The 26,372-nt window shown below is 42.1% G+C and overlaps 1 protein-coding gene across 4 annotated transcripts in view; it reads left to right on the plus strand.

The window, feature by feature from the left end:
- Positions 1-26,372, plus strand: part of LOC126248192 (uncharacterized) — a 127,683-nt gene that overhangs the window by 7,270 nt on the left and 94,041 nt on the right. For all 4 annotated transcript variants that reach the window (XM_049948969.1, XM_049948971.1, XM_049948970.1 and 1 more), the window contains exon 3: positions 13,886-14,058. In XM_049948969.1, the coding sequence (XP_049804926.1) occupies positions 13,886-14,058 (173 nt within the window). The remainder of the gene's footprint in view (positions 1-13,885; positions 14,059-26,372) is intronic.

Below are 26,372 nucleotides of genomic sequence, written 5' to 3' on the forward strand. Positions count from 1 at the left end.
AAATAGAAAGATAGTAGAAGAACCCTTCATGAACTGAACCAAATGTTCCCCTACTTTGAAAAGTTGGTGCTGGACATGGAATCTTACATTGACGTCTTGATTCTTAACCTTTCTTAATATATGGCTAAAGAGAGAAGATTGGTTGTTTTGGGGAAGGAGACCAGACAGCGAGGTCATCGGTCTCATCGGATTAGGGAAGGATGGGGAAGGAAGTCGGCCGTGCCCTTTCAAAGGAACCATCCCGGCATTTGCCTGGAGCGATTTAGGGAAATCACGGAAAACCCAAATCAGGATGGCCGGACGCGGGATTGAACCGTCGTCCTCCCGAATGCGAGTCCAGTGTCTAACCACTACGCCACCTCGCTCGGTAATATATGGCTAAAACAGTACAAGCACCCATTGCAGGCTGCCTCTCTAATGGCTTCCAGGAGAAACAAAAAGTTTTAGTTTCAGTATTTCTTATAATTCTTGTCCGAACTTATAAATTTTGAATGCTGACATAAGATACCCATTAAGAGGCATAATATTGCATTAAAATTTTAACACTAGAAGGCAAGTATTGATGTTATAAATGGTGTATATTGTCTTGAGGCAATGTAACAGTACGCAAATTACTGAGATTACATTCATCCAGTATTTGTGAATGAGAGCACTTAGCCAGTTCACATCCAACAAACTTTACACTAGAAACTTTTTCTCACTGGCATTCCCCACCCACACATACACAGAGAAAATGATGAAAGGAGAAACAAGTGTATCACTTAAATTTTCACAGTTTATGCAGTAAAACTTCTGTGTCAGAAGTGACATTTTAATTTTTCTTTTGTATGGAGTATTCGCAACACGTTTTACAGACAGTATATCCACTTATACCACTGAATGTACCGGCATATGGCATCTCAAACATTGACATGCATGAAAAACTATATTTTCTTAAAATGGAGTACAAACTGCCCAGACAACATTCACCCAGTTTTGGTTTTAACTTTTTTTTTATTAGTCTTTGGATAAATTATGTGAAACTAATAGCCACGCAGGATTAGCCGAGCGGTCTAAGGCGCTGCAGTCATGGACTGTATGGCTGGTCCCGGCGGAGGTTCGAGTCTTCCCTCGGGCATAGGTGTGTGTGTTTGTCCTTAGTAGGATAATTTAAGATAAGTAGTGTGTAAGCTTAGGGAATGGTGACGTTAGCAGTTAAGTCCCATAAGATTTCACACACATTTGAACATTTTTTGGAACAACTAATAAAATTACCACAGTTAGGATTTTGTATCTTCGTCAATAAAGCTTTTACATGATTGACGTCAAATATTTAACACATCAACTCATTTGTAAAGTAATCATACATTTGAAGCTGTTTTACACGTGGAGTTTGATTCTTTATAGAGTGGTATATTGCTAAAGTACTCTGTATTTCTATTACCATAACATTTCAGGAATTAAATCTTGACTTGTTTTACAGTCAGTTCAAATATACAAAGCAATAAATGCTTATAGTAATATTAAGCTTGACTTAACAAATTGTAGGGGTTTTAATGCTATGTAGTGTCTTCAGGTTACCTTCTTTGCGTGCCCATTTGACATAGGAGTGGTGTCAGCGTCATTGCATGGCGTCACTCACCTGCTTTGATGTCCGTGGTGATCAGTGAATGTGACAATGGGATTTTTGCTGTCCTGTTACTAGGACTTTCCGTATAACATAAATATTGACACTCCCAGGCAAGAAGTTCTAAAACATCAAGTGCTCCACTTTAGACTGAAAGATTCATTCATGCTGGCCAGTACATAGTAATTGGCAAGATGAAGTTGTAACCTGACCATAGCAGGAATGAAATTGTTCGTGTGATGAGATACAGTCACAATCCAATTCAAAGTATCATGTGTTGTTACCTATCATATAATCCATTGTGCTAGATCAAATTCTGAAGCCTGCTTCATTGAATTTGTGAATATCGCTTACATTTTGGAGATAAGACTGATTGGCCAGTTTCTTATATCGTGCCTGTCTCCATTCTTGGGAAGTATAGTAGATTGTTCAAGAGAGAGAGAGAGAGAGAGAGAGAGAGAGTGTGTGCTGTACAGGCATTCTGTAAATAACTTTGTAGGTTCATACTGTAGAATTTTTCCTCCAGCTTCAATCACCTCTATTGAAACACCATCTCCTGGTGACTTCCTCAAATGGCTTTATACAACTCATATGGTGTAACATCCAGGAAATCTTTATTTTCAGTATTATCTACCTGAATTTGATTCATTTCACTGAATATAATCTTCTGTCTTATTTTCTTTATTATTAACAATATCAGGAAAAGGATATATTGCCACTCAAAGTAAAGATGACATCATGAGTTGCAGACAGGCATGACAAAACGACACATTATAGTTCTTGTGTGAAAAGCAATCTGGAGTCAGTGGGATAGCAAGGTATTGGGGGGGGGGGGGAGGGGGGGGGGGGAGGGCTGTCTGGCAGGGCATGCAGAGTGGAAAAGGAGAAGAGCAGTGAAGGGGAAAGGACAGGAAAGTACATTCACAGAGGGTGGCACACAAAGAGGATGAGGTAATGGGAAAAAGGAGGAGGTGATAGGATGAGGGGGTGAAAACTGTTGGGTGGGGCATGTGGGACAGTAAGTTACTGTAGGCTGAGGCCTGGTTTGCTATCGTATTGTTTGACCCCTTAACAATCATGTAAAACCACTTGTTAGCTTTAGTTTTCCCATTCTTGTCTTCCCAAAAATTGTTAACCCAATCTATCATTCTATGCACTTTTAGTTTGACTTCCTTCTATTAGTTGGATGAATGTAAACTTATGAGTATTAGTCTTCTGTCTATATGCTATTTTTGTAGTTGCCAATGGTCAACAGCAACTTCTATGTCATTTTGGGTGTCAACTAGCCATCATAGTTTGTTTTTTGCTTCCCATTTTCTTTGTACTGCTGTTGCTTCCAGTTGTTTGTTACCAAATTCTTTAGTAAAAGATTTTCCACGTCTTTTTTTTCAGCATTTTTTCTATTTTAAATTAGTCTTTCCCTCACGGTGATAGCTGCCTGATTCCTTTTTTTTTTCCTTTCTTTCATTGTACTTGCATCATGTTTTGCTGTTTACATTAGCAGGAATCTTAGGTAAATAAGTTGGCGAAGGAGGAAGCAACTTTCTGAAACTTCATACCTTCTAACAATTTTATTTAATTGTTAGAAGTTGTTTAAAGTACAGTTGAAGAACTAAATGCCTTTTCCTCCATTTGAGCTATTTTTATTTTCATACTGTAGCTATTCTGTCCACCCAGTAGGCTGTAAGGTATCTGATCATTCTTCCATTTCATAGTAAACTTACACAGACTGCAGTATCTGCTTTCAGTTGTCCTGGTGGTCTTATCTCCATCTCTATTTCTTTCTCTGCACCTATTTCCAAGCTTCATGGTGGCCTCATTGCAGTCATTTGACCCTGCGATATGATAATCAGGAATCAAAACATTCATATTAAATGTATTCTGTTCCATCTGTATGGTTTTTTAGGCTCATTGTTGTAAATTATCAATGTTGCAGATGATGGCAGTAACCATTTGTTTAGTTGTTATGTAAGTCCTATCGTGAAGCAGTGTCTTCAGGGTCTGAAACAAGTCGTGTTATTTATTAACAATTAGAAGAATCCACTGTGGGCTACTTCTGTAAAGTGTACTAACAACAGATTGTGACTAGTGTTAGTGTACTCACATTAGTGTACTCTACATTTCATGTAGAGGCCTATGCAAACCTCTTATCTGTAACCACATCTGTAAGTCTTTGATGGACATCAATGAATATTAATGTTTCTTGAAGCACTTCAGTGCATTCAGAACAATTTTCATATACTGAAGTCTGAATTGGCGGCTATGAAGCTTCGTTGCAAATTTATGGGTGGACATGCTTCAGTTTCAGCCTAATCAAATTTTTAAATTGATTAATTTCTACATAAAAAAGTGTCATAAAACATTTTTGTTCCTTGTTGATGTTAAACGACTGTTGCTGAGAAAAAATTTCATGCACAGTTTTTGTAACATTTTACATATGTATGCCATAATTTAAGGCTATCTGCAGATGGGCCTATCAGTATCCATCCACACAAGCTTTTATCTGCAACGTCATTGGTCTCATAATCCAAGGTGGCAGAGACTAAGGGAGCACAGTCCAGCCAATGGGAAAGTAAAACAAGCAAACACAGTAGCAGAAGGAACATCAGTGTGACAGGAAGAGTATGGAACAGGAAGGCAGAGGGGTGAGAACAGGGGCCACCCCAGAGGCGTGACGCGGCTCCAGCTCCACCGTTCACCCATCCCTATCCCCACACCATACAATGGTCATGACACAAGGTGGACACCACCAGGGAAAGAAGACACAAGAAAAAAGGAAACAAAATGGGACAAAAGACCAGACCAAACACAAGGAAAAAGGAAAGGGGAAAGCTGGCCAGCATGGAGGAATGGCTGGAGGCCACCCAAGTCAATGTTGATGCCAACCAAGGAACTTCAATTCTGGAAGGAAATTCAGGCACGTAAATTTGGGAAGACAAATTCATGGATCAACCTGGTATGGCCAATACGAAAACAAGAGAGGATGGAAGATCACTGCTGGCAGGAGTACCCTTAATCACACAAAGTTTATTAGATGGGGTGGGCCCCGCTCAAGAGTTGGCCCACAACTGAATGAAAAGGAATTTGATGTAAAGCCAGAAATCTGCCTCCGGGGATACCCACATAGCTAGGAACCCAAAGAAATTCAACTGAGCAAGCAGCATAGTCAAGATTGACTAGAAGGTCATAAATGGCACAGACCAAAGGGATGACAGGGAAAACAACGGCCCATAGCCTGATGGCCATTCACTGAGTCAAACACAACAAAACTCAGCTGAGGGAGGACAGTTTAATAAAGCAGAGGTCCGGGAAATAGCCATCAGTTCCACAGTAAATACCCCACACATGGCAGGCAAGAGATGTTCTGTGCCAAAAGAAGATGTGAAAGTACATGCCACATGACCGGCAGATTTAGAGCCATTGGTGTAAAAAACAACAGCATGCCAAAACTCCCAGAAGAGTTGGCGGAACAAACAACAGAATACCATTTGAGTGATGGAGGAATTCGGACGCCAGAAGAGATCTATCCGAATCTAGCGCCAAGAAACTAACAGAGGGGGGAGAGTGTTCAGGAGAGATTGTGAGGATCATGACAAAGGGGGAAGATGAAAATTGCAGCAAAAAGAAGTGAGGCAGAGTCCAACCAGTAAACCCACGTGAGGGCAGGTGGTGAGCAGGTCATGTACCAAAGCCACAAAAAGAATAGAATAGGAGAGTTGGGCAGGAAAAGAGTGGATAGTGATGGCACAGGAAACCTGGAGCTGGGACCATCAAACCAAAAGGTGGGAGGATCCCACCGTCAACTGGAAGCCTACCAACAGGGCTATTGCAAAAGGCATGGAGGGCCAAACAGATGCCACAATGGTGGATCGGTCTAAGAGGAGTACTGTGGAAGGGGCAGCTGAGCCATGAACTTGACAACCAACGACCAGATGGGACAGAACTAAGGCCTGATAAAGGCAGAGAAATGTCAAACAATCTGCACCCCAAGAGATGTGGGCCAGGAAGTGAAGCACACTGAGTTTACAGAAACAGCCATTCTTGGAAAGGTGGATATGGGGCAACCAAGTAAGTTGATTGTCAAAAAGAAGACCCAATGTACAGAAGTGGTGGACACCAGCCAGGTGTCAAGGTAGAGCTCCAGATCAGGATTTACGGTAGTACGGCAAGAGAAATGCACCACTTGCAATTTAAGGGGACATAACTGAAATCTTGTGAGAGAGCCCACGGATGGCACCCTGAAGCTGTCACTCCGCAGCTGAATGGGAACTAGCCTAGATGCAAAAAGTATCCGCAGACAGAATTATGACAAACCGAAGTTTACTTACTATGGAATCTTTTGGAACGTCATTCTCCTGGATTAGTGGAGAGCTGAGAACAGTGCCAACCCAAACTGGTAACAACTGGTGGGGCAGGAACTGCCAAATAAAGATTTGGATAGGGCCCTGCAGACCCACTCACGGAGTGTAACTAAGATGTGGTTGCACCAAGCAATGTCATACACCTTATGGAGATTGAAGAAAACTGCAACAAGATGGTGGAGCAGAGGAAAAGCTCTGCCAAGCTGTGATTTTCAATTGAAGCAGATGACTGATCTGAAACCATCCATCCTGGCAGCCATACTGGTCAGGAGACAAACACTCTTGCTTGCTCTGTTTAATTAAGTAATGGGCACAGCGCAAATACATTTAAAGGTTTAAGTCCAGTGGAGGATAGGTGCTACTTAAGGCATTGCATGGCTCAGTGGCAATCATGGATAGTGATGGTTGTGCTCCACCACCGGAATCAGCCGGCGGAAAAAGGGGCCAATCGAAAGGGGGACGGCAACACCAGTGGTGCAAATACTCATATTGGACACGTCACTGATGACTTAAACAATACAAATTGACAAAGAGAGGGTAAAAAAGACCTGGAGGTATAAAGAGGCCAATCAGCTTGATGGAAAGCCCAGTGGGATAAGCTTGCCATCGGGAGGTGGGAAGGGCATGACAGAATCAATAGCAAGTGGTCACTACCACAGAGGTCATCGTGTGGCAATAAGTGTAGTGAAAGGAGAAGGGGCGGGCAAGTGAGCAAAAGTTTAATGGCAGAGAAAGTGCCATAAGCAGCATTAATGATACACAGATTGGGGTCCACAAGAAACTGATATATGAGGAGACCCTGGCTGATGAAAAGGCAGACCCCCAGTTATTTGTAATATTTTTAGGTTACTTCATATATTTATTTGAGGAGAAAATAGGTGCAATGAAAAATCCACTGTTCCCTAATTTGGATGCCGATTTTCTATTATTTCATACTAGAGATTTATACCACTTTACTGTTATCAGAAACCAGTATACCTGAAAAATTAAAAGCCTGTTTAATATGAACATTAGTGTTCACCAAAATTTATATCTCACAGTCCAAATATTCTTATAAATTGTAGGAGTGGTGACTAATGAAGATTTATTGTACGAGGTGCATTCAAGTTCTAAGGCCTCCGATTTTTTTCTAATTAACTACTCACCCAAAATCGATGAAACTGGCGTTACTTCTCGACGTAATCGCCCTGCAGACGTACACATTTTTCACAACGCTGACGCCATGATTCCATGGCAGCGGCGAAGGCTTCTTTAGGAATCTGTTTTGACCACTGGAAAATCGCTGAGGCAATAGCAGCACGGCTGGTGAATGTGCGGCCACGGAGAGAGTCTTTCATTGTTGGAAAAAGCCAAAAGTCACTAGGAGCCAGGTCAGGTGAGTAGAGAGCATGAGGAATCACTTCAAAGTTGTTATCACGAAGAAACTGTTGCGTAACGTTAGCTCGATGTGCGGGTGCGTTGTCTTGGTGAAACAGCACACGCGCAGCCCCTCCCGGACGTTTTTGTTGCAGTGCAGGAAGGTATTTGTTCTTCAAAACATTTTCGTAGGATGCACCTGTTACCGTAGTGCCCTTTGGAACGCAGTGGGTAAGGATTACGCCCTCGCTGTCCCCGAACATGGACACCATAATTTTTTCAGCACTGGTGGTTACCCGAAATTTTTTTTGTGGCGGTGAATCTGTGTGCTTCCATTGAGCTGACTGGCGCTTTGTTTCTGGATTGAAAAATGGCATCCACGTCTCATCCATTGTCACAACCGACGAAAAGAAAGTCCCATTCATGCTGTCGTTGCGCGTCAACATTGCTTGGCAACATGCCACATGGGCAGCCATGTGGTCGTCCGTCAGCATTCGTGGCACCCACCTGGATGACACTTTTCGCATTTTCAGGTCGTCATGCAGGATTGTGTGCACAGAACCCACAGAAATTCCAGCTCTTGAGGCGATCTGTTCAACAGTCATTCGGTGATCCCCCAAAACAATTCTCTCCACTTTCTCGATCATGTCGTCAGACCGGCTTGTGCGAGCCCGAGATTGTTTCGGTTTGTTGTCACACGATGTTCTGCCTTCATTAAACTGTCGCACTTACGAACGCACTTTCGACACATCCATAACTCGATCACCACATGTCTCCTTCAACTGTCGATGAATTACAATTGGTTTCACACCACGCAAATTCAGAAAACAAATGATTGCACGCTGTTCAAGTAAGGAAAACGTCGCCATTTTAAGTATTTAAAACAGTTCTCATTCTCGCCACTGGCGATAAAATTCCATCTGCCGTACGGTGCTGCCATCTCTCGGACGTATTGACAACAAACGCGGCCTCATTTTAAAACAATGCGCATGTTTCTATCTCTTTCCGGTCCGGAGAAAAAAAATCGGAGGCCTTAAAACTTGAATGCACCTTGTACTTTGGACTTCAAAATCATTTTCCTGTTCTGCTGTCAACTGGCAACCTGTTATAGATTCTTGCACCACGTAATAATACTCCAGTGTAATCTTAAAAAGTGACCACATTTCCAATGTGTTTAAATGGGTTACCACCATTTCCTTTTCAGCCAACCTAAGCAAGACCCACATTATCTAGTTTCGCTGTAGTTGTAAAGACCCAGTAGAATGTACAATGACCTTCAGTAACAAGCAGACTCTATAGAGAATAGATAGTTCCTTCACTTTGACTGAAAACTGAACTGAAAACCTCACATACTTCAGTGTCAATAAATGCTTTTGCTTTAAGAATACTTTCTTGCATTAGTTATGAAAGGTCACGAGGGGAGCATATTTTAGCTAATACACACTCTGTTATGTACACTCATTAGCCAGAACATTATGACCACTGACGTTCTATCATGTAAACCTATCCAGGCAATAGCAGCATCAGCTGTTGAGGAGTGACTGCTAGTCCGACACACAGTGCATGTAATATCAGTGAGTGTGCTGTCCATTTGTAGAATGGGGAAGATGCGCAATGTGTCTGGGTTTGACTGAGGGAAGATTGTGATGGACTGGAGGCTCAGCATGAACATTGTGGAAACTGCATGACTTGTCAGGTGTCTTCAATACATGGCGAAACCAAGGTGAAACCACATCCAGACGTCGTGGGGTTGGGCAGCCACCCCTCGTTACAGATGTCAGATAACAGTTTGTGTGATGACATTGTTATGTATCCTTTTGGTTGAGCCACCTGGCAACAGAGAGCTCACATTTCTGATACTTGAGCTGTTACTTCCCTGCGTATTCTTAGGAGTGGTTGCTGGGTCCTCATCCTTCAAACTGATGAATCTCATGGCCAGTCTGGAACGGCAGGTTATTCATTTTGCTCGGCATGTTCAGAAAAGCCATAAGGACAATGCCATTGATGCCAGTGCCTTTGTTGTGCCATTTGAGGGGGATACCTTCATGGAGAAGGTCGAGGTTGTGATTTATAGGTGTGATGTGAAGCCGTACGTTTCTCCCTCGCAACCAGAGCTTGACCTCTTGTTTATGGATGTCACCCCATACTTGTTGATGATGGATGGTGACCTGGCAGCGTGACCAACTTAGGCCAATTCAGTTGACACTTTGATCCCAATTTCACATGGAATTGTGATGGATACAACTGTCACCCTCCAGAGTTTCAGTCCGTTATTTCCTTTTACTCCACAGTATGTGTCATTCTTCAGGGAATCTCATTTTACAGATGCTCACTCAACGACTCTTCGTGGGTTCTGTGCTTTCTTTTGGAACTGGATTGATCCTTTGAAGGCTTCCGGTGGTGTTTGCATGTTGATCTGTATGGACGTTTTTGGTACATGGATCTGACAGGCCACCTACACCTGCTGCCTCAACTGCCCTCCTTCAGCAACTCACACCTCCTTTCATCCTTGGTTGGGATTTTAATGCCAATCAGCCCCTGTGGGCTTTTATATGCAATTAACGTAATTTAGAGGAGGTGATGAGTTGCAGAAAGGCACAATTAAAATTAATGCTAGAAACATTCAGCTTTGGGTCTAAGGCCTTCAACAGAAGTAGAAAACACACACATGACCACTGTTGTCTCAGGGCGTATTTTTACATGATTTTACATTTTAATGGGTTTTTTATTCTCTGCTGTTGATCCTTGCTCCTTCCATCTGTGCAAATAGTTAAGTTTTCCTATCCCTAGCCAGAACACAGTCCAACATACTTTTCCTGCATTGTTGCTTACTTCATGGAATCCTCCCAAATGGCCTGATGATCAAATTACCAATATCTGGCTGCAACCCATCTTCCAAAATGACCTTTATTTCTTCAGATTTTGTCAGCCCATAGTCCTCAGCAATGTAGTCCTGCAGAACAATATAAATCAGACACATACCACCTTGCACTACCCATTACCCATCCATAAAATTCTGCTCTACAATCCCAAATTCCCACATTCCTGCTCCCATATTAAAACCCTTGCCCTCCAGGAATTAGAGCAGCAGTCATGACACCACCACAAAAGTGTCCAATGTTGTGGATTGGCAGGAGCCAACCCACGGAGTTTGGAGGAAGCCGAAAAGCACGCGTTTAAGCTCACGCAGGCTGGCGTGAGGTCTGGAACAGGACAAGGAATTTAGACTTCAGAAAAATGGACACAGATGGTGGAATACTTAACTTTAATCCATCATTGTTGAACGTAGCTCTTGTCTGTACATTCTTTACAATATCAATAGCAACTGATAATGGCGCCTTGCTAGGTCGTAGCAAATGACGTAGCTGAAGGCTATGCTAACTATCGTCTCGGCAAATGTGAGCGTACTTTGTCAGTGAACCATCGCTAGCAAAGTCGGTTGTACAACTGGGGCGAGTGCTAGGAAATCTCTGTAGACCTGCCGTGTGGCGGCGCTCCGTCTGCAATCACTGATAGTGGCGAGACGCGGGTCCGACGTATACTAACGGACCGCGGCCGATTTAAAGGCTACCACCTAGCAAGTGTGGTGTCTGGCGGTGACACCACATCCAATTTATTCATTTCAAACTCCCGTCTTGGACTACCACTATCCACCACCTCTACAAAATCCTCCATTAAACCTTCTCCACATCCTCTCTTAACCCCCAAACCCTGCTTGCGGGTTAACCCCCAAACCCTGATTGCAGGTGTATTATTTTACCAGACCCTCAGAAACTCCCTTCCCACCCTACTGAACCCAGAGCCTAAACAGACTTGCAACACAGGCAGGCACCTGTCCTCCAAAAGCCTCAGGCCCACTGCAGTTTCAGCCCTTTCCAAAGGCCTTACCTTTTTACCCATTCCCAAATTCATTCATGCTGAGCTTGCAGAAGTCCTTCTTCTGGTGCCCACAGTGCCACTAACCCCATAAATCAGTCTCAATCCAAAACCAATACTGAATCCTTCTTGACTCCATTTAGTCCTCCATCTAACAGTGATCCCACCCCCATTGCCTCCAACTTGCCAACATTGCCCATGTTAACTTTCCAGAATTTTCTAACCTTGAACTTCGTCTCACCATCATTCCCCAAATCCCTCAACATGAAAACCAGTCTCTCATTCACAGAAAGAACCATGATCCACCATCTAAATACTGATCCAGACCTTATAATCCTCCCTAATAACAAAGGCACCATCACTGTGGTTTTGAACTGTAGGGGTTATCTGGTGGAGGGACCCTGCCAGCTATCAGATACATCTACCCTCCTATGTAAAAGACACAAACCATTTTCTCTACAAACTCTCCACAGTTCTTGTTTTTTTGACCACCTGGCACCTGCTTGTCACGGCCAGTGCCACCTCCCTCTACTCTACAGTATAACAACTTCCCCTCTCCCCCCCTCCCCACACTTAAGCACACACACCAAATGATGAAAGGAAAAAGTCTATCACTTACTAAACTCTCACCGTTCATGAAGTAGACCATGAGACATGACGTTTTAATTTATCAGTTCTTTATTACTGACTCTGTTGTATGACACACAATTCAGGAGATAATATGTCATAAACATTGTGATGTGTGAAGAACTAGCTTTCGCTTCAAGTGGAGCACAAGTTGCCAGGTACCATATTAATCCAGTTAATCCATTGTTTCCTAATGAAAGCACATAGTGACTTCCAACTAAATTTATGCATAATTTCAAACTTTTTCTAAACCTTTTCTGACTTACATGCTTAAAGGCAAATATCTAATACATTAACTCATTACCATCACCATACTGAGATTGATTGATGACATCTTCATTGTCTGAAATTAAGATGAGGACAGCTTATCCACATTCCACCAGAATCTCAATATCTTCTCCCTCATTTGCTTCATCTGTTCATCCTAATCCCAACAAGCCACTTTCCTCAGTGTCAGCTCCATTTCAAGGATGGCTACATCAATACCTCCATCCACATCAAACATACCAACAACCAACAGTACCTCCACTTCGGCAGCTGCCACCCATTTCACACCAAGAAGGCCCTTCCATACAGGGTAGCTACCCGTAGGCATCATATCTTTAGTGACAAGCTGCCCGTCTCCAAATATGTCAAGAGTCTCACTGAGGTGAGGCCCTCATAAACAAAAATTATCATCCTGAACTTGTCCAGAAACCGATCTCCCGTGCCTTGTCTCCCCAGTCACCTACCATCTGCCACATACCCATTGTCAAGCCACAAAGGAGCACCTCTCTTGTGACTCAGTATCACCTGGAAATCTAGAACTTGAATCATATTCTCTGCCAAGGTTTAGACTACCGCTCATTTTGCCCTGAAATGAGAAATATCTTTCCCACTATTTGCCCCCTCCTCCCACCGTAATATTCTGCCACTTGTCCAACCTACCCAATATCCTTGTCTGTCCGTACTCCACTCCTGCTTCCAGCCCTTGTCTCGTGGCTCATACACCTGCACCGAGCGAGGTGGCGCAGTGGTTAGCACACTGGACTCGCATTTGGGAGGACAACGGTTCAATCCCGTCTCCGGCCATCCTGATTTAGGTTTTCCGTGATTTCCCTAAATCGTTTCAGGCAAATGCCGAGATGGTTCCTTTGAAAGGGCACGGCCGATTTCCTTCCCAATCCTTCCCTAACCCGAGCTTGCGCTCCGTCTCCAATGACCTCGTTGTCGACGGGACGTTAAACACTAACCACCACCACCACCATCCTACACCTGCAATAGACCTAGATGCAAGATCTATCCGCTTCATTCTCCTACTACCACCTGCTACAGTCCTATTACAGGAATCTCCTACCTCATCAAAGGCATAGCCTTCTGTGAAAACAGCCGTGTGATCTACCAATTCAGCTGCACCCACTGTGCCACATTTTATACGGGCACAACTAACAAGCTTTGTCTGCACAATCTGCTTCTGACACAGCTTGTACGATCTGGATTCTTCCCAACAGCACCAGCTTTTCTGAATTGCACAGATGGGAAATCTCCCTGCGGCATATCCTTAATTCCTGTAACCCCCCTGGCCTCAACATACATTAGTGCCCGTCCCGCACTTGTTTATCCCTTTCCATGCTCTCACTCCAGTACTACACACTTTATATCCCTCCCCACACACAGCACAGCCTTCCAACACTGACGATGTTAACCTAGCAACTCTGTCCTGTTCCCCACCATGTCCTTCCACAGTCCCATCACAGACAGCATTAGCATATTCTCCACCTCTTTACTGCTATCCGTGCCCCATGCCTCTTCTTTACCTTCACCACCCATGCCAGCCTAGATTGCTACTCACCTCTGATGCAGTCGCAGTCATGCCTCAGCACCTGGAGATTACTGTGTGTGTGTGTGTGTGTGTGTGTGTGTGTATCTGAAATCTGGGTATTTCTAGTGCTCTTTTCCATTGTGCCTATCTGTGACCCAAGACCACCTCTGTGTCATAAATAGCAGTCTATCCTTTACACATTGTTATTATTCCCTCCTGGACTTTCATCATTTAGTAACTTAATTTGTTTCTTTTCAGAGGAGTCTAATAATAAAAGAGGAGCAGAGATTCAGAGACCAGAGGGACTATGCAGCATACAGGAAATGACTGTGGAACTGAAAGAGAGAACAAAAGAAGATGAGTTGATGCGTTCGTCATGGAAGGAAACCTCATCCGCAAAAGCTAGAAAAACATCAAAACTTAAAAAAGAGGTTTGTTTGACAGGTATTTTAATAAATATGTGTGCGCCATGCAGCTGATCAAATGTGTGAGTATTGTTTGTTGAGGCAGATGCAGATGTGAGAAAATGCTTTAATCCATTATGATAGGATTCACAATCCTTACATGGTTTTGTGTGTTGCAGTGGAAATTCTAATGTATTGTAGTGCACAAACCATGTTCAGTCGTAAAAGTGTGAAGTTAGGAAGAGGATTGCAGCAGTGTCAGTCACAGGCAAGCATGGGTGTTGTTCTTCATGAAATAAAATGTAGTCATTGCAGTGTCGTGAGGGGCCTGTATGGCACTGTGTTAAATAGTTATTGCTGCAGTACTCAAGTAGCAAGGTGTCACAAGCCTTTATACACTGGCAGCTGACAAAGTGCTTAAAGTATGTGCCAAAAGGCGTAGTACAAGCCAAACATTTGCAGCACAGAAAAGTATGTATACACAAACCATTTGTACTAAGATAACTTCTGTCAGTACCACAGTTCTCACACCATGGGGCTATATCGCATGGCCACTGTAAAGGATGCTGATTGAGGACCACAATTTGCATATACGCTGGATGAGCCCTCCCTGGAGCTGTTCATTCCTGGAGCCAATGCATCTGCAGAGTAGCAGCTGTGACCACCAGCAGGTGGGCAGTGGGCCACTGCCCACTACATCACGTCAGCCACATTCAGACACAGTGGGCAGACGAGGCAAGGAACACACCGCTGCCACTCAAGGGACCTTGCAGGGGCTACTGAGCGTGAACTATTACCACTGGCAGACGAGATTTTGTCGTGATGCCATACTCCATCAGCAATCCTGGGCTTCAATAAGACCAAAGGTAGCAGAATTCCTCATCCAAGTCTCCGCCGACCTGTACTGGTGTGCAGCAAAATGCAGTGATAAATAGAATTAAGGATTTGAAGATAATTTCTCCGGCACTAGCTGGTGTCCATTCCACCATATCCAGCTGCCATCACCTGTATACGTGGTGTCAGAGCACTGCGTTGTCTTTTCAGCATGACGTCCAAACCTACAGTCTATGTTGTGAGTCAAGAGATTTGATTGTGTGTTGTGGAGAGTGTATTTCTCATGGAGAGAGCTTGACTACCATGCTATGTTGGGAGTTAGTTTGGTTAGAAGTGAAGTATTTGTGGATGTACCAGGCTTTAGGGGTAATGGTAAACAGGATTCGTTAGTACCTGTTAGATGTAAGCAGTGCAATTTCCTGCTGTGTTATTCAGCACCATGTAAATCAGTAGCAGTGTTACATTTCATATGCAAACATTACGGGCACATGGCTAGATAAAGACAGAAATGAAAATGGTTAATGATTAAATGTAAGAATTAAGTTGTTATGCTTTGTACTGTTGTATTTATAATTTATTGGTTTTACAAAATGAGTAAAGATACAGGCAATGATATGGCACTATCAGGGACGCAAGGAGTGTCACTGAGAAAGACAGTGCATATGTTGTTGGAAAAGTTAGCACAATTAACAGCAGTTAATAGAGAGATGCATGGTCTATTGGAAGCTCAATCACCACAGTGAGGTGTAGATCTGTCAGTTGCATGTCTAGTTGCACCTTTCTCTGCTAAATCGACCAAGCATGAGCAAGCATTTGTTGGTGTTCTTAAGAATTTGGCAGAGATGGAGAAAGGTTGGACTGATGTGGAGCTTTTAATCGTAATTTTGTGCCAATGGCGTGTTGGAACAAAATACAATTGACATCCCTGCACATGCCTGTGTGTAATGTGTAACTGCCAGAAGTTTCATTGTTGTATGTGTGTTAGTTATTGTTTCGTGTTTGATTGAGTAGAATGTCATGTCGCACAGTTTATGAGTTTTAACATGGGAGACTTAGAGAAGCAATGTGTCTGCATTAAATTTTGTTAGAAACTCAAGAAAAGCTTTACAAAAAGACACCAAATGATGCAAGAAGCCTACGATGATGAGTGCTTAAGCTGTACTCGTTGTTACAAATGGTGCACATGGTTTAAAAATGGCAGGACAGAAGTTAAAGGTGACCCCATTTAGGACACTTTTCAGCATCTACCAGTGATGCTCATATCAAGGATATGAACAAAACGGTGGCTACCAATCAAAGACTGACTGTCCAAGAGATTGCAGAAGAAGGTAATATTAACATTTCAGTTGGATCATGTCATGAAATCCTGACACAGCATCTCAGACTGCATTGCGTTGCTGCCAAATTTGGCCCACAGGTCACAAGGAGAAAGACCATCGCCTGACAATCTGTAAAGAGCTTTAGCAGTGCACAAATGAGAGCAGGGTGTACCTTAAGAGAATCATAACTGGTGATGATACATGGGCCTAAGGTTATGATGTTGAAGCCAAGATTCAGTGTTCACAGTGGATCGAGAAAGGTTCTTCAAGATCCAAAATAGCTCACCAGGTCAGATCAAATGTCAAAGCCATGCTGATAGTTTTCTTTCACTTTGGAGGATTAGTTCATCATGAATTTGTGCCACAGGGACAAAATGTTAATCAGTGGTACTATTGGGATGTGTTACGACGCCTACAAGAAAATGCGAGAAGAAAACGGCCTGAAATGTGACGAGACAGTTCATGGCTCTTTCATCACAATAATGCACCCTCACATTCATCCCTGTTGGTGTATGACTATTTCACAGAAATAGAAATCACTATGCTGCCTCAATCTCCATACTCTCCAGACCTGACTGGCCCCTGTGGATTTCTTTTTATTTCCAAAACTGGAAACCCCATTGAAAGGATGAAGATTTGCAATGATAGATGAGATAAAAGAAAATTTGCAGACAGTGCTTTGCTCGATCCAGCAAGTGACATACCAAGTTCCAGAATTTTTTGAACAAACCTTTTACATAATAAGAGTTGAGGAGGGTGCAGTAGTGGCTGCAGCAATATTACAGGAGGCAAAGCACAGGGTGCTTGATGCATTTTTAAGGGGTTTACCTTCAGAGTTGTCAAAAACAGTGCAAACAGGAGTTCTGGTTTATTTGCGTGTAGCCGTTGGATTAGCAGTAGGAAACTGATTGTTGACCAGATTAGAAGGCAGGTGTGGAGTACTTTTAGCTGATATTAGGGCGGACAGGATGTGTGTAGGCAATGTCACCAGCTGCAAAACAACGGAAATAAAAGCAGGTGTCAATATAACAATAGCAGTACGTTCAGTGGTAGTGGATCAGGGAAAAAAACAGATGTTATATGCTACACAGAACCCAAAGTCCATCTATGGGTGTTCACAGTAAAATTAAATACTGTGAAGGCATATACAGAGATGGATTTTGCAGTGGAAGGGTTAGGGGGAGAGAAGAATTGCAGGAAGTGAGACACAGGGCACATTTGTCACTGCCAGTAGAGATGTGGTGAAACAGAAACAGTGGAACCCACCACAGCATAGATTATGTGGATTGGGGATGTCGATGATTGGAGTCAGTAGAAATATGTTTCTGGAAGTGGTTCTGGAAGACTGGCCCAAGACAGCATTTTCTTCACTATGGGGACATTATCAGTTCAGGAGGAAGCATTTTGGATTGAAAAACACATCTGTCATGCTTCAGAGATTGTTGGATGGGGTCCTAAGAGATTTAAAATAGTGTCAGTGTATGTTGTAGCAGGATGAAATTTGTGAGTGACATATAGCAACACAGACAGTGGGTATTCTTGAGATTTAGGGCCACTAATTTGACATTGAAAAATGGGGTAAGATAGACCCGAGGTTAGTGAAGGCCGTGCATGAATTTCCTATGCCTGAATTGGTGAAGGAACTGCAATCATTTCTTGGAGTTGCAAATTACTATAGAAGATTTGTAAAAAGATTTGTGGATATTGCCAGACCATTAACACAATTAGAGGAAATGTCCAGAGTCTGTGTTGTCAGAAAGCATTTGAGAAACTGAAAGAAGATTTGATGGTGAGTGTAATTTTGGTATTTCCTAATTTCAAGGAGTTTATTCTGTCATATGATGTGTCCAACGGTACACTTGGTTGTGTGTTGACTCAAGAAGTTGAGTGTGTGGAACATACAGTAGCCTACGCATTGAGACATATGAATACAGTGGAAAAGAATTACTCCAGAACAGAAAAAGAAATGTTGAATCTTATTTATGAAATCCCTTACTTTGTGTTATATCTGTGGGAGGAAGTATAGAGTCATAACGGATCAGGTAGTGTTGAAATGGTTGCTGGGTTTGAAGCATACATCTAGTAGACTGATGCAATGGCTATACAGTTGAGTGAGATATATTATGATACAGATCTGGGGGAAATTGTGGAAATGAGGATGAATAAAGTAAAAAAGTGATGGTGTCACAGAAAGAAGGTAATGAACTTATGGAGTGGCAAGCAGTGCAGAGGAAGGATGACAGTTATAAACAGTTTTGTAAGAAATTGTAGTTTTTTGTGCAACAGTGCTGCAGTGGGTCATGTTGGCCTCCTTTTACTCTGAAAGGGATGACGAAAAAATTCATTATGGGGTATCAGGGATATCAAGTTGTAGAAATTGTGTCATCAGTAAACATTGATATCCAGTCATCTACGATGACGATTTTACATATGGGATGACTGAAACATTTTCAGAGGAGTCCAAAGCTTATTCCAGTTTGTAACTGGGAAAATGAAGGAAGGAAAAGGAAGATGTGGAAGACGAGCAGGTAGATGCGAATGAGCAGAGGCGAGAGGTCTCTTATGTGTTAAGACCTAGAGGATAAGAGAGGATGTATGGTTTCTTTTGTATAAGTGTAATATATTGTTGTAGTCCAAGCGAAATGGATTGCAGCAGGGTTTTGAGGGGGAGGAAAGGGTAATAAAAATCCGTTTGCTCTTGTTTGATGTGTATCCAGTCAAATGGGGACTGCTGAAGAAGTTTGTCCATGTAAAGATGCAGCAGTCGTCATCAATTTCGGAGAATAAAAGCAGGTATGCAGAAATGAAAGAACCAGAGTTGCAGATGTGCTATGGGGGAAGATCACAGTGTGTCCAAGCAGCATTGTGAGGGAAGGCCAGAATGTGTGTGCAATGAAATTATTGTTGGGACAGAAAAAGAGGGAAAGATTGTATGAAAGAAGTACTCAGGCATCAGTTGCACTGCCAGTGGGTTGAGACCTACTGGTTGTACTCCATTTATGATAAAATAATAGAAGTAGCCAGTTCCTTGAGTAGTGCAGCAGAAAGGATAGAGAGGAACAGGAGTTGATTAGTGATAAATGGGATGTCATGTGAAGTTGTGGGACCTACCCTCTGACTACTTGCCACAATCTCAGGAATGACACAACTGAGTATTTCTCAGCCTCAGCTATGTTGCCAGAGGAGCCTGTAGAAGTGCTACCAGACATGAATTTGACCATCCTAAATCAGACTTAGAGACCAGAGTTAATTCATTCTATACTTAAAACTTATTAACAAGCATTTGGGATGAATCTTTGTGGAGATGCTTATGGAGCCTGTAAAGCGATACAATGACATGACTAGTACCAAAAGGGGACCACGTTCACTATTGTCATACCAAGTGCCAGAGTGACACTTATAGTGTTATGCGTAGTCTTTATTTTCATGTACAAGAAGTGAAATGATGGACAGAACCAACTACTGTTTAAATGCCAATGGACTGAATTCCTAGCGCATAGGAGGCAACAGAGGAAATTGTAAATGCAGGTTAAGCTGAGTGTGGATGGGCCCGAGAAGGCCAAGAAGAAACTGTCGGAGATTAGGATAAGTAGCCCATAAAAAAATAATAGTGGTTAGACTAAAACTTAGCTGAAAGCAAAATGATTCATTTAGGCCAGCTACAAAAGAACTTGTTGCTTTAGAGCGTACAAATGGAAGATTGTTTTCAGTAGATCCAAGGGACTGGATCTTGCTGTGGGAGAAGGTAATGAAGTGCGCCAATCATATTTGGTCATAAATGAACTAATTTAGAAAGAGAGAAGAGGATGACAGAAGCACCAGCCACAGACAAACGCAGATGTTGTGCTTTATGAAATATAATGTAGCCATTGCAGTGTTGTGTGACAGCCCTGCCTGATACTCTGTGGAAATAGTACAGCAGTAGTCAAGCAGTATGGTGTGAGAAGCTTTTCCATACTGGCAGCTGCCCTTAATGGATGTGCCAAAAGTTAATGGATGTGCCAAAAGGCGTGGCACAGGCCAAACATGCAGAGCACGGATGAGTATATATACCCAAGCTATTTGTACTAAAATCACTTCTGTCAGTACCACAGTTCTACTACCATGGGGCTGTGTCACCTGACCACCATATGGGATGCTGATCTAGGACCGCAGTTCACATGTACGTCTGGGCATCCTGCCTAAAGCTGTTTGATCATGGAATTACTGCTGCAGCGGACCAACGCTGGCCCAGGGTAGCAGCTACAACCACAAGCACTGGTGTCGGGGGTCACTGCCAACTAAGTCACTGGTCAGTCTCCTCCCGACACTGTGGGGAGGTGAGGAACATGCTGCCACAACACGAGGGGCCTTGCTGAGGCTGCTGACAATGAAGTAGCACCGCTGGCAGAGGAGGTTGTGTCACGAAGGCAACTGTCACCTGACGCCACACTCCATCAGTAATCCTAGGCATGAAAAACACCTGAGACAGCAGAATTCCTTGGCCAATTTGTGGCATTCTGTACTGGGCAGTGGCAGGATACACTAATAAAGAGTATTAAATGTTTGTAGACTGTTTTTCTGGCACTGCCTACCATCTATCCAAACATAGCCAGCTACCAACACTATTCTGTATTTATTGTTCTATTTTTATTTGAAAATCATCCAAAGGCCCCTGCAATTTTTATGTTATGTTGAGGATCCTAATCTGGAGCTCGAGACATTTCAGTTTTAGAACAGTGATGTACCTGGAGTTTCTCATGTTGAGATAGAATGTTGTTATAGTTTTGAGAAAGAAACAAAATGTGAAGTGCATAATCTTAAAAAACAGCTTTCTTAAAAACACTCTATCTAGGAGAATGCTCTGTAGAATTTAAGAGAGAGAAAGTTCTGTGGTATTGTGCCTCTATTTTTTTTATATGTCTCAGATACTAATTTAAGTCATTCATCAAACATAGATAACGAAACACCCTCCCTCCCCCCCCCCCCCAATGCGCGCGCGCACACACACACACACACACACACACACACACACACACACACACTGTTATGAGGCAGGCACATGGCCAATGTTACATGCGGTTACAAATAGTATTGTCTACACAGCAGTGGTGCTAGTTCTGCTGTCTCCCTCACAGCAGGGCACACTGGGCTCGCATTCGGGAGGACGACGGTTCAATCCCGTCTCCGGCCATCCTGATTTAGGTTTTCCGTGATTTCCCTAAATCCTTTCAGGCAAATGCCGGGATGGTTCCTTTCAAAGGGCACGGCCGATTTCCTTCCCCATCCTTCCCTAACCCGAGCTTGCGCTCCGTCTCTAATGACCTCGTTGTCGACGGGACGTTAAACACTAATCTCCTCCTCCCTCCCTCACAGCAGGGTTCTTGACGTTGCTATCAATCAGTGTAGCTATTTCACTGCAAATTCTTAGTTCTGAACATACACTGGTTTTGGATTCCATTGTTCCAAAAGGAGAAATTCACATATTGGTATGGAGAAAAACAACTGTGGACAACATCTTACACATCCAGGTACCCTGTGTGGTTTCACAATTCCATCATTTCTCCTCTCTTCTTCCACTATCTAGAAGGGGCTTTCAGTAAGTAACGCAACACTTTCTTTCAAAGTATTCTCTGTTTGGAAATATTAGTTTATTCAATTACCAGTTTCAGCCACAGTGACCATCTTCAGATTGGTCTAAAAAAGAGAATGTGCATGTTTATGAAAAAGTACGTAATAATAGGTTATAAACATTAAAAGTTGTATCGTGATTCACATAGTCTGGGAATCTAACAAACATACCAGTCTTCAAGAAGTTAACAGAGTAAGCAATTAAAATATATGACCATAATTGGCATCATCACGTAGATTACAAACACGATAAAATGCTCAACACTCAGGACCCATAATGTTGTGTTGTCAGCACAGTGTGCTTCTTACTGCAGTACAAACAATTGAGGGATCTTGGCCACTAGGCGATTTTGACTGAAAGCTGTTTACAGTGACATAATACGGAGTTAGGAATATGATCTTAAAAATTCTGCATAAAACAAAGTAGGATACGTTAAAATGCAATTGTTTAAAGAGCTAGATTTTAAACATGGATCCACAGTAAAACATTAGTTCAGATTATAAAAGCTAGCTCTAACCAGGTGTCTGCAAAGTATACAGTACACAGTGAAGTGAAATGAAAGCAGCATATCAAAACACAATAAAAGCTGTAGGCACAGCAGGCTTATCAAATCAGAGCCAAGACAATGTGGGTGCCACAGGGCCAGGGTACAAAGCATATTGGCAGATACAGAGCATCATGATGTGCAAGACCTGCAATAGCTGCTCATGCAATGAAAAGGAGGTGTTGGATGTAAATTCATTTTGTTAATTCAGAAGTTTAGTAGGGTAGCGTTTCCTGTTTCCATAAATGGCTACTTCTTCCATAAGGTTTAGTAGACAGCACTTCAGTGCAGTGTGTATGACTTATATGTTTTAGTATGTATGGTTACAGTATACTTGTGTGCAGTCAGGTGTCGTCCAAATGCAGTTTCATGTTGTGGATTGTGTGTTCCCTAAACCTAATATTAAAATTCCTGCCTGTCTACCCAACATAAAACATCTCACAATCATCACAACCTTTTTTTTTTATAGATTCTCTAATTTTAAAATTTAACACATATGTCGCCCATCTTGTGTCTAAACTGCAGTTTCATAGTATTGTTTAGTTGAAAACTGTTTTTGATGGTTCTGTTCTGTAATTGCTTCTATAGCTGTTGAGAAATTTTTCCATAATATGTCATCTGGACAAAATTCTTGTTTAGAAAAGGAAGGGTCCAGACTAGCTGCAGTAAGTTCAATATTCTTTATTATGACAGCTGTTTTGGTTTTATTTCCATTCTTAAGTAACCTGCGAATACAACATTGGTGAAATGATCTGTAGATATGGTGATTGCCCATGCACATAATTATACATTGGTATTTACATCTAGTTTGATTTGACATCCATATTGCAGAAATAGTAAACTGTCATTATCTAGTTCATAGAGATTAGGTGACATGTAGTAATTATAAATGCGTGGAATACATTTTGTCATCTACTTAATAGTTTATTTACTATAAAGTACAATTTGACATTTAACTGACAGCTCATTTACTCTGATGCTATATGTTTACAAAGTATAGTTAGCTAAGCAACTAGTCTGGACCTGTCCTTTTCGAAACAGTAATTTTGCCCAGATGACATTATGTAAAAATTTCTCAACGGCTAGAAAAGCAATTACAGAACAGAACCATCAGATGTTGTTTTCAAATAAGTAATACTCTGAAACTGCAGCTCAGACAGAGGATAGTTGACAAAAGTAATAAAGTTTTAAATTTGGGCATCTGTAAAATACATTCCGATGTCTGTGAGAAGTTTTACGTTGGACTGACAGGCAGGAATTTTAACATAGGGTTAGGGAACACACCCATGCACAAAACAAAACTGCATTTGGACAACATCTGACTGCGCACAAGCATACTGTAACCAACATACACTACAATATTTCAGTCATACACACTGTGCCATTGTGCCATCTACTGAACCTTGTGGAAGAAATATGCATTTACGGGAATAGGAATTGCCACTCTACTTAACTTCTGAATGAACAAAATGAATTTACACACAAAGCCTATTTTTCATTGTTTAACAGCCTGTTGTAGGTCTCTCATATTGTAATGTTACTGCCAAGTCTTTTAGCAAAAGTAATAAATAATCTTTTAGCAAAATTAATGTCTTTTAGCAAAAGCAATGAATCTTGTAGCCGAAGTAACAATAGTAGTTGGAAAGCCGCCATGAAGTATCGCATTAGCACCCACAGGCAGTTAGCCGCAATGTGGTGACATGGGTCAGAATAACATACACATAAGAGGATTGCAAGACAAGGCTAGCCATGCTCAATAGAAAACTGCACTGCACAGCAGTAATGACCATAGCAGGTGCACTGATGTTGCAACACCAGTGCAAGTATATTTTTACGGGCAAAGTGACTAGGTGCTAGGTTTTAGTGAATCATATGAACCTTAGAGTAATGTAAATGTCTGAATTTTGAGGCAGGGACACTTTTCATCACCAGTGTCTGGCAGCACCACAACGATGTCAGGACTATGCAAGACAATGATACGACTGGGCATCACCAGCATGGGTATGACACCAGGTTGCACATGTCTCAGCCAGCACTAAGTTCCTCATGGGATTTCATGCCAACCTGCTGTCGAGATTTGTGGCCGCCAGCACTGAGTTCCCTCCCCAGGACTTACTAGCACAGCGCCAGACTTCTGACAGAGAGCAGCAGGTCGAATCCTGATGCCAGCAGTCTTCCCTTGCCATTGCAAAAGACTCCACTCATCATTAAGCTCTGTATCTGCTTATTTGGTTTCTGCCCTGATCCTTTGCTGCCCACATTTTATTCGCTCTGATTCAATGAACCCGCTGTGTGCACAGCTGTTTTCTTTGATATGCTGCTTTCAGTTCACTTCATTGTGTACTGTATACTTTGCAGACATTTATTTGTAGCTAGCTTTTATAATCTGAATTAATATTTTACTGTGGATCCATGTTTAAAATCTGACTGACCAACTGCATTTTAATGTATCCTATTTTTTTATGCAGAATGTATAAGATCACATTCATGACTTTGTATTACACAATTGTAAACTGTTTTGTGTCAGCGAGACCTAATGCCCAAGCCCCATCAGCTGTTTGTACTGTAGCGATAAGCACATTGTGCCAACCATGCCACGACATTATGGGTCATGAGTGTTTACCATTTTATCATGTTCTTAATCTATGGGACGATGCCTGTTATGTGACACTAAATTTTATTTGCATACTCTGTTAACTTCATGAAGACAAGTATGTTTGTTAGCTTTGCAGACTGTGTGAACTGCAATACTCCTTGTAATGTTTATAGCCTGTTATGCACTCTCATAAACATACTCACTCTTCTTTAGATCAATCTGAAGATGATCTTTATGAGTGACAAGGGGTAATTGAATAAACAAACATTTGCGATGAGAGACTGTTGTGGTTCTTACGTAATTTTATAACTTCGGACTGCTGTCACCTTCAGAGTGACCATTTCACCCCTCAACTTTATTTTATCTGATTTTAGTTAAGCTTTTAAAAATTTTGTTTACAGCATCCTTAAACATCCCATATTGTCTCATGTATTTCCAGTAACTCCTGATAGATGGCAGTGTATGAACAAGTCTTCAAGATAGCACCTGCACCAGAGGTGCATTCCAAGCAAAGAACAGTTCTTGAATTTCTTTTTGCAGCAAACCAGATGATCACAAACTTTCACAGACATTTACAGAATGTCTACGGACAGTGGGATATATGGATAAAAGCATGGTAAGTGGCTCTGTGAAATTTCTGTCATCAACAGAACAAGAAGGAAATCTATCGGATCTCCCATGTGCAGGCTGGCCCCACCAACTGGAAAGCATGCAGTGATGCAGTGTGCAGACCCTCTTACTTGAGTATGTAATAAAATGAAACACCTGCAGCCATTGTTTTGATGTTATTTATTATATAGCTACCAGTTTCAGTGATTCAGTACACTTGATGTCATTAGCAAATAACAATTGTGCAACTCAGGGCTTGACATGACATCCATGTTGTTGGTGCTGACACACTTGTCCACCAGTTAGTGTATTGCAAGGTTTGTGCCCACTAGGTTCTTCGAAGCCTTACTGAGGAGCATAAAGAGGAAAGAAGGAACATATGTATTGAGTTGCTTCCTCATTATGACACTAATGGTGACAATTTCTCATCAGACATTGTCACAGGCAGTGAAACATGGCTTCACCACATTGAACCTGAAACAAAACTGCAATCAATGGAGTGGCGCCACACATTGCCTCCTTCAAAAAAGTAGTTGGGAACAGTACCCTCAGCTGACAGTCATGGCCACAGTCTTGTGGAATGTTGTAGGAATTATTCTGTCCAATCTCCTCTCTTGTGGTCAAATGATCAACTTCAACCTCTACTGTGAGACTCGTAAGGAATTGAAGAAATGATTGCAGCGTGTTTGTGGCCGCTAAAATGTGAATGCAGTTCTCCTTTTCCATGATAACACAAGGCCACATGCAAGTCTGAGCATCGTCATCCATCCTACTACTTGGATTTTGCATCTTCTAACTTCCATCTCTTTAGCACATACAGCAAGCAGT

This window comes from Schistocerca nitens, chromosome 3, assembly GCF_023898315.1.
Source record: "Schistocerca nitens isolate TAMUIC-IGC-003100 chromosome 3, iqSchNite1.1, whole genome shotgun sequence".
Lineage (NCBI taxonomy): Eukaryota > Metazoa > Arthropoda > Insecta > Orthoptera > Acrididae > Schistocerca > Schistocerca nitens.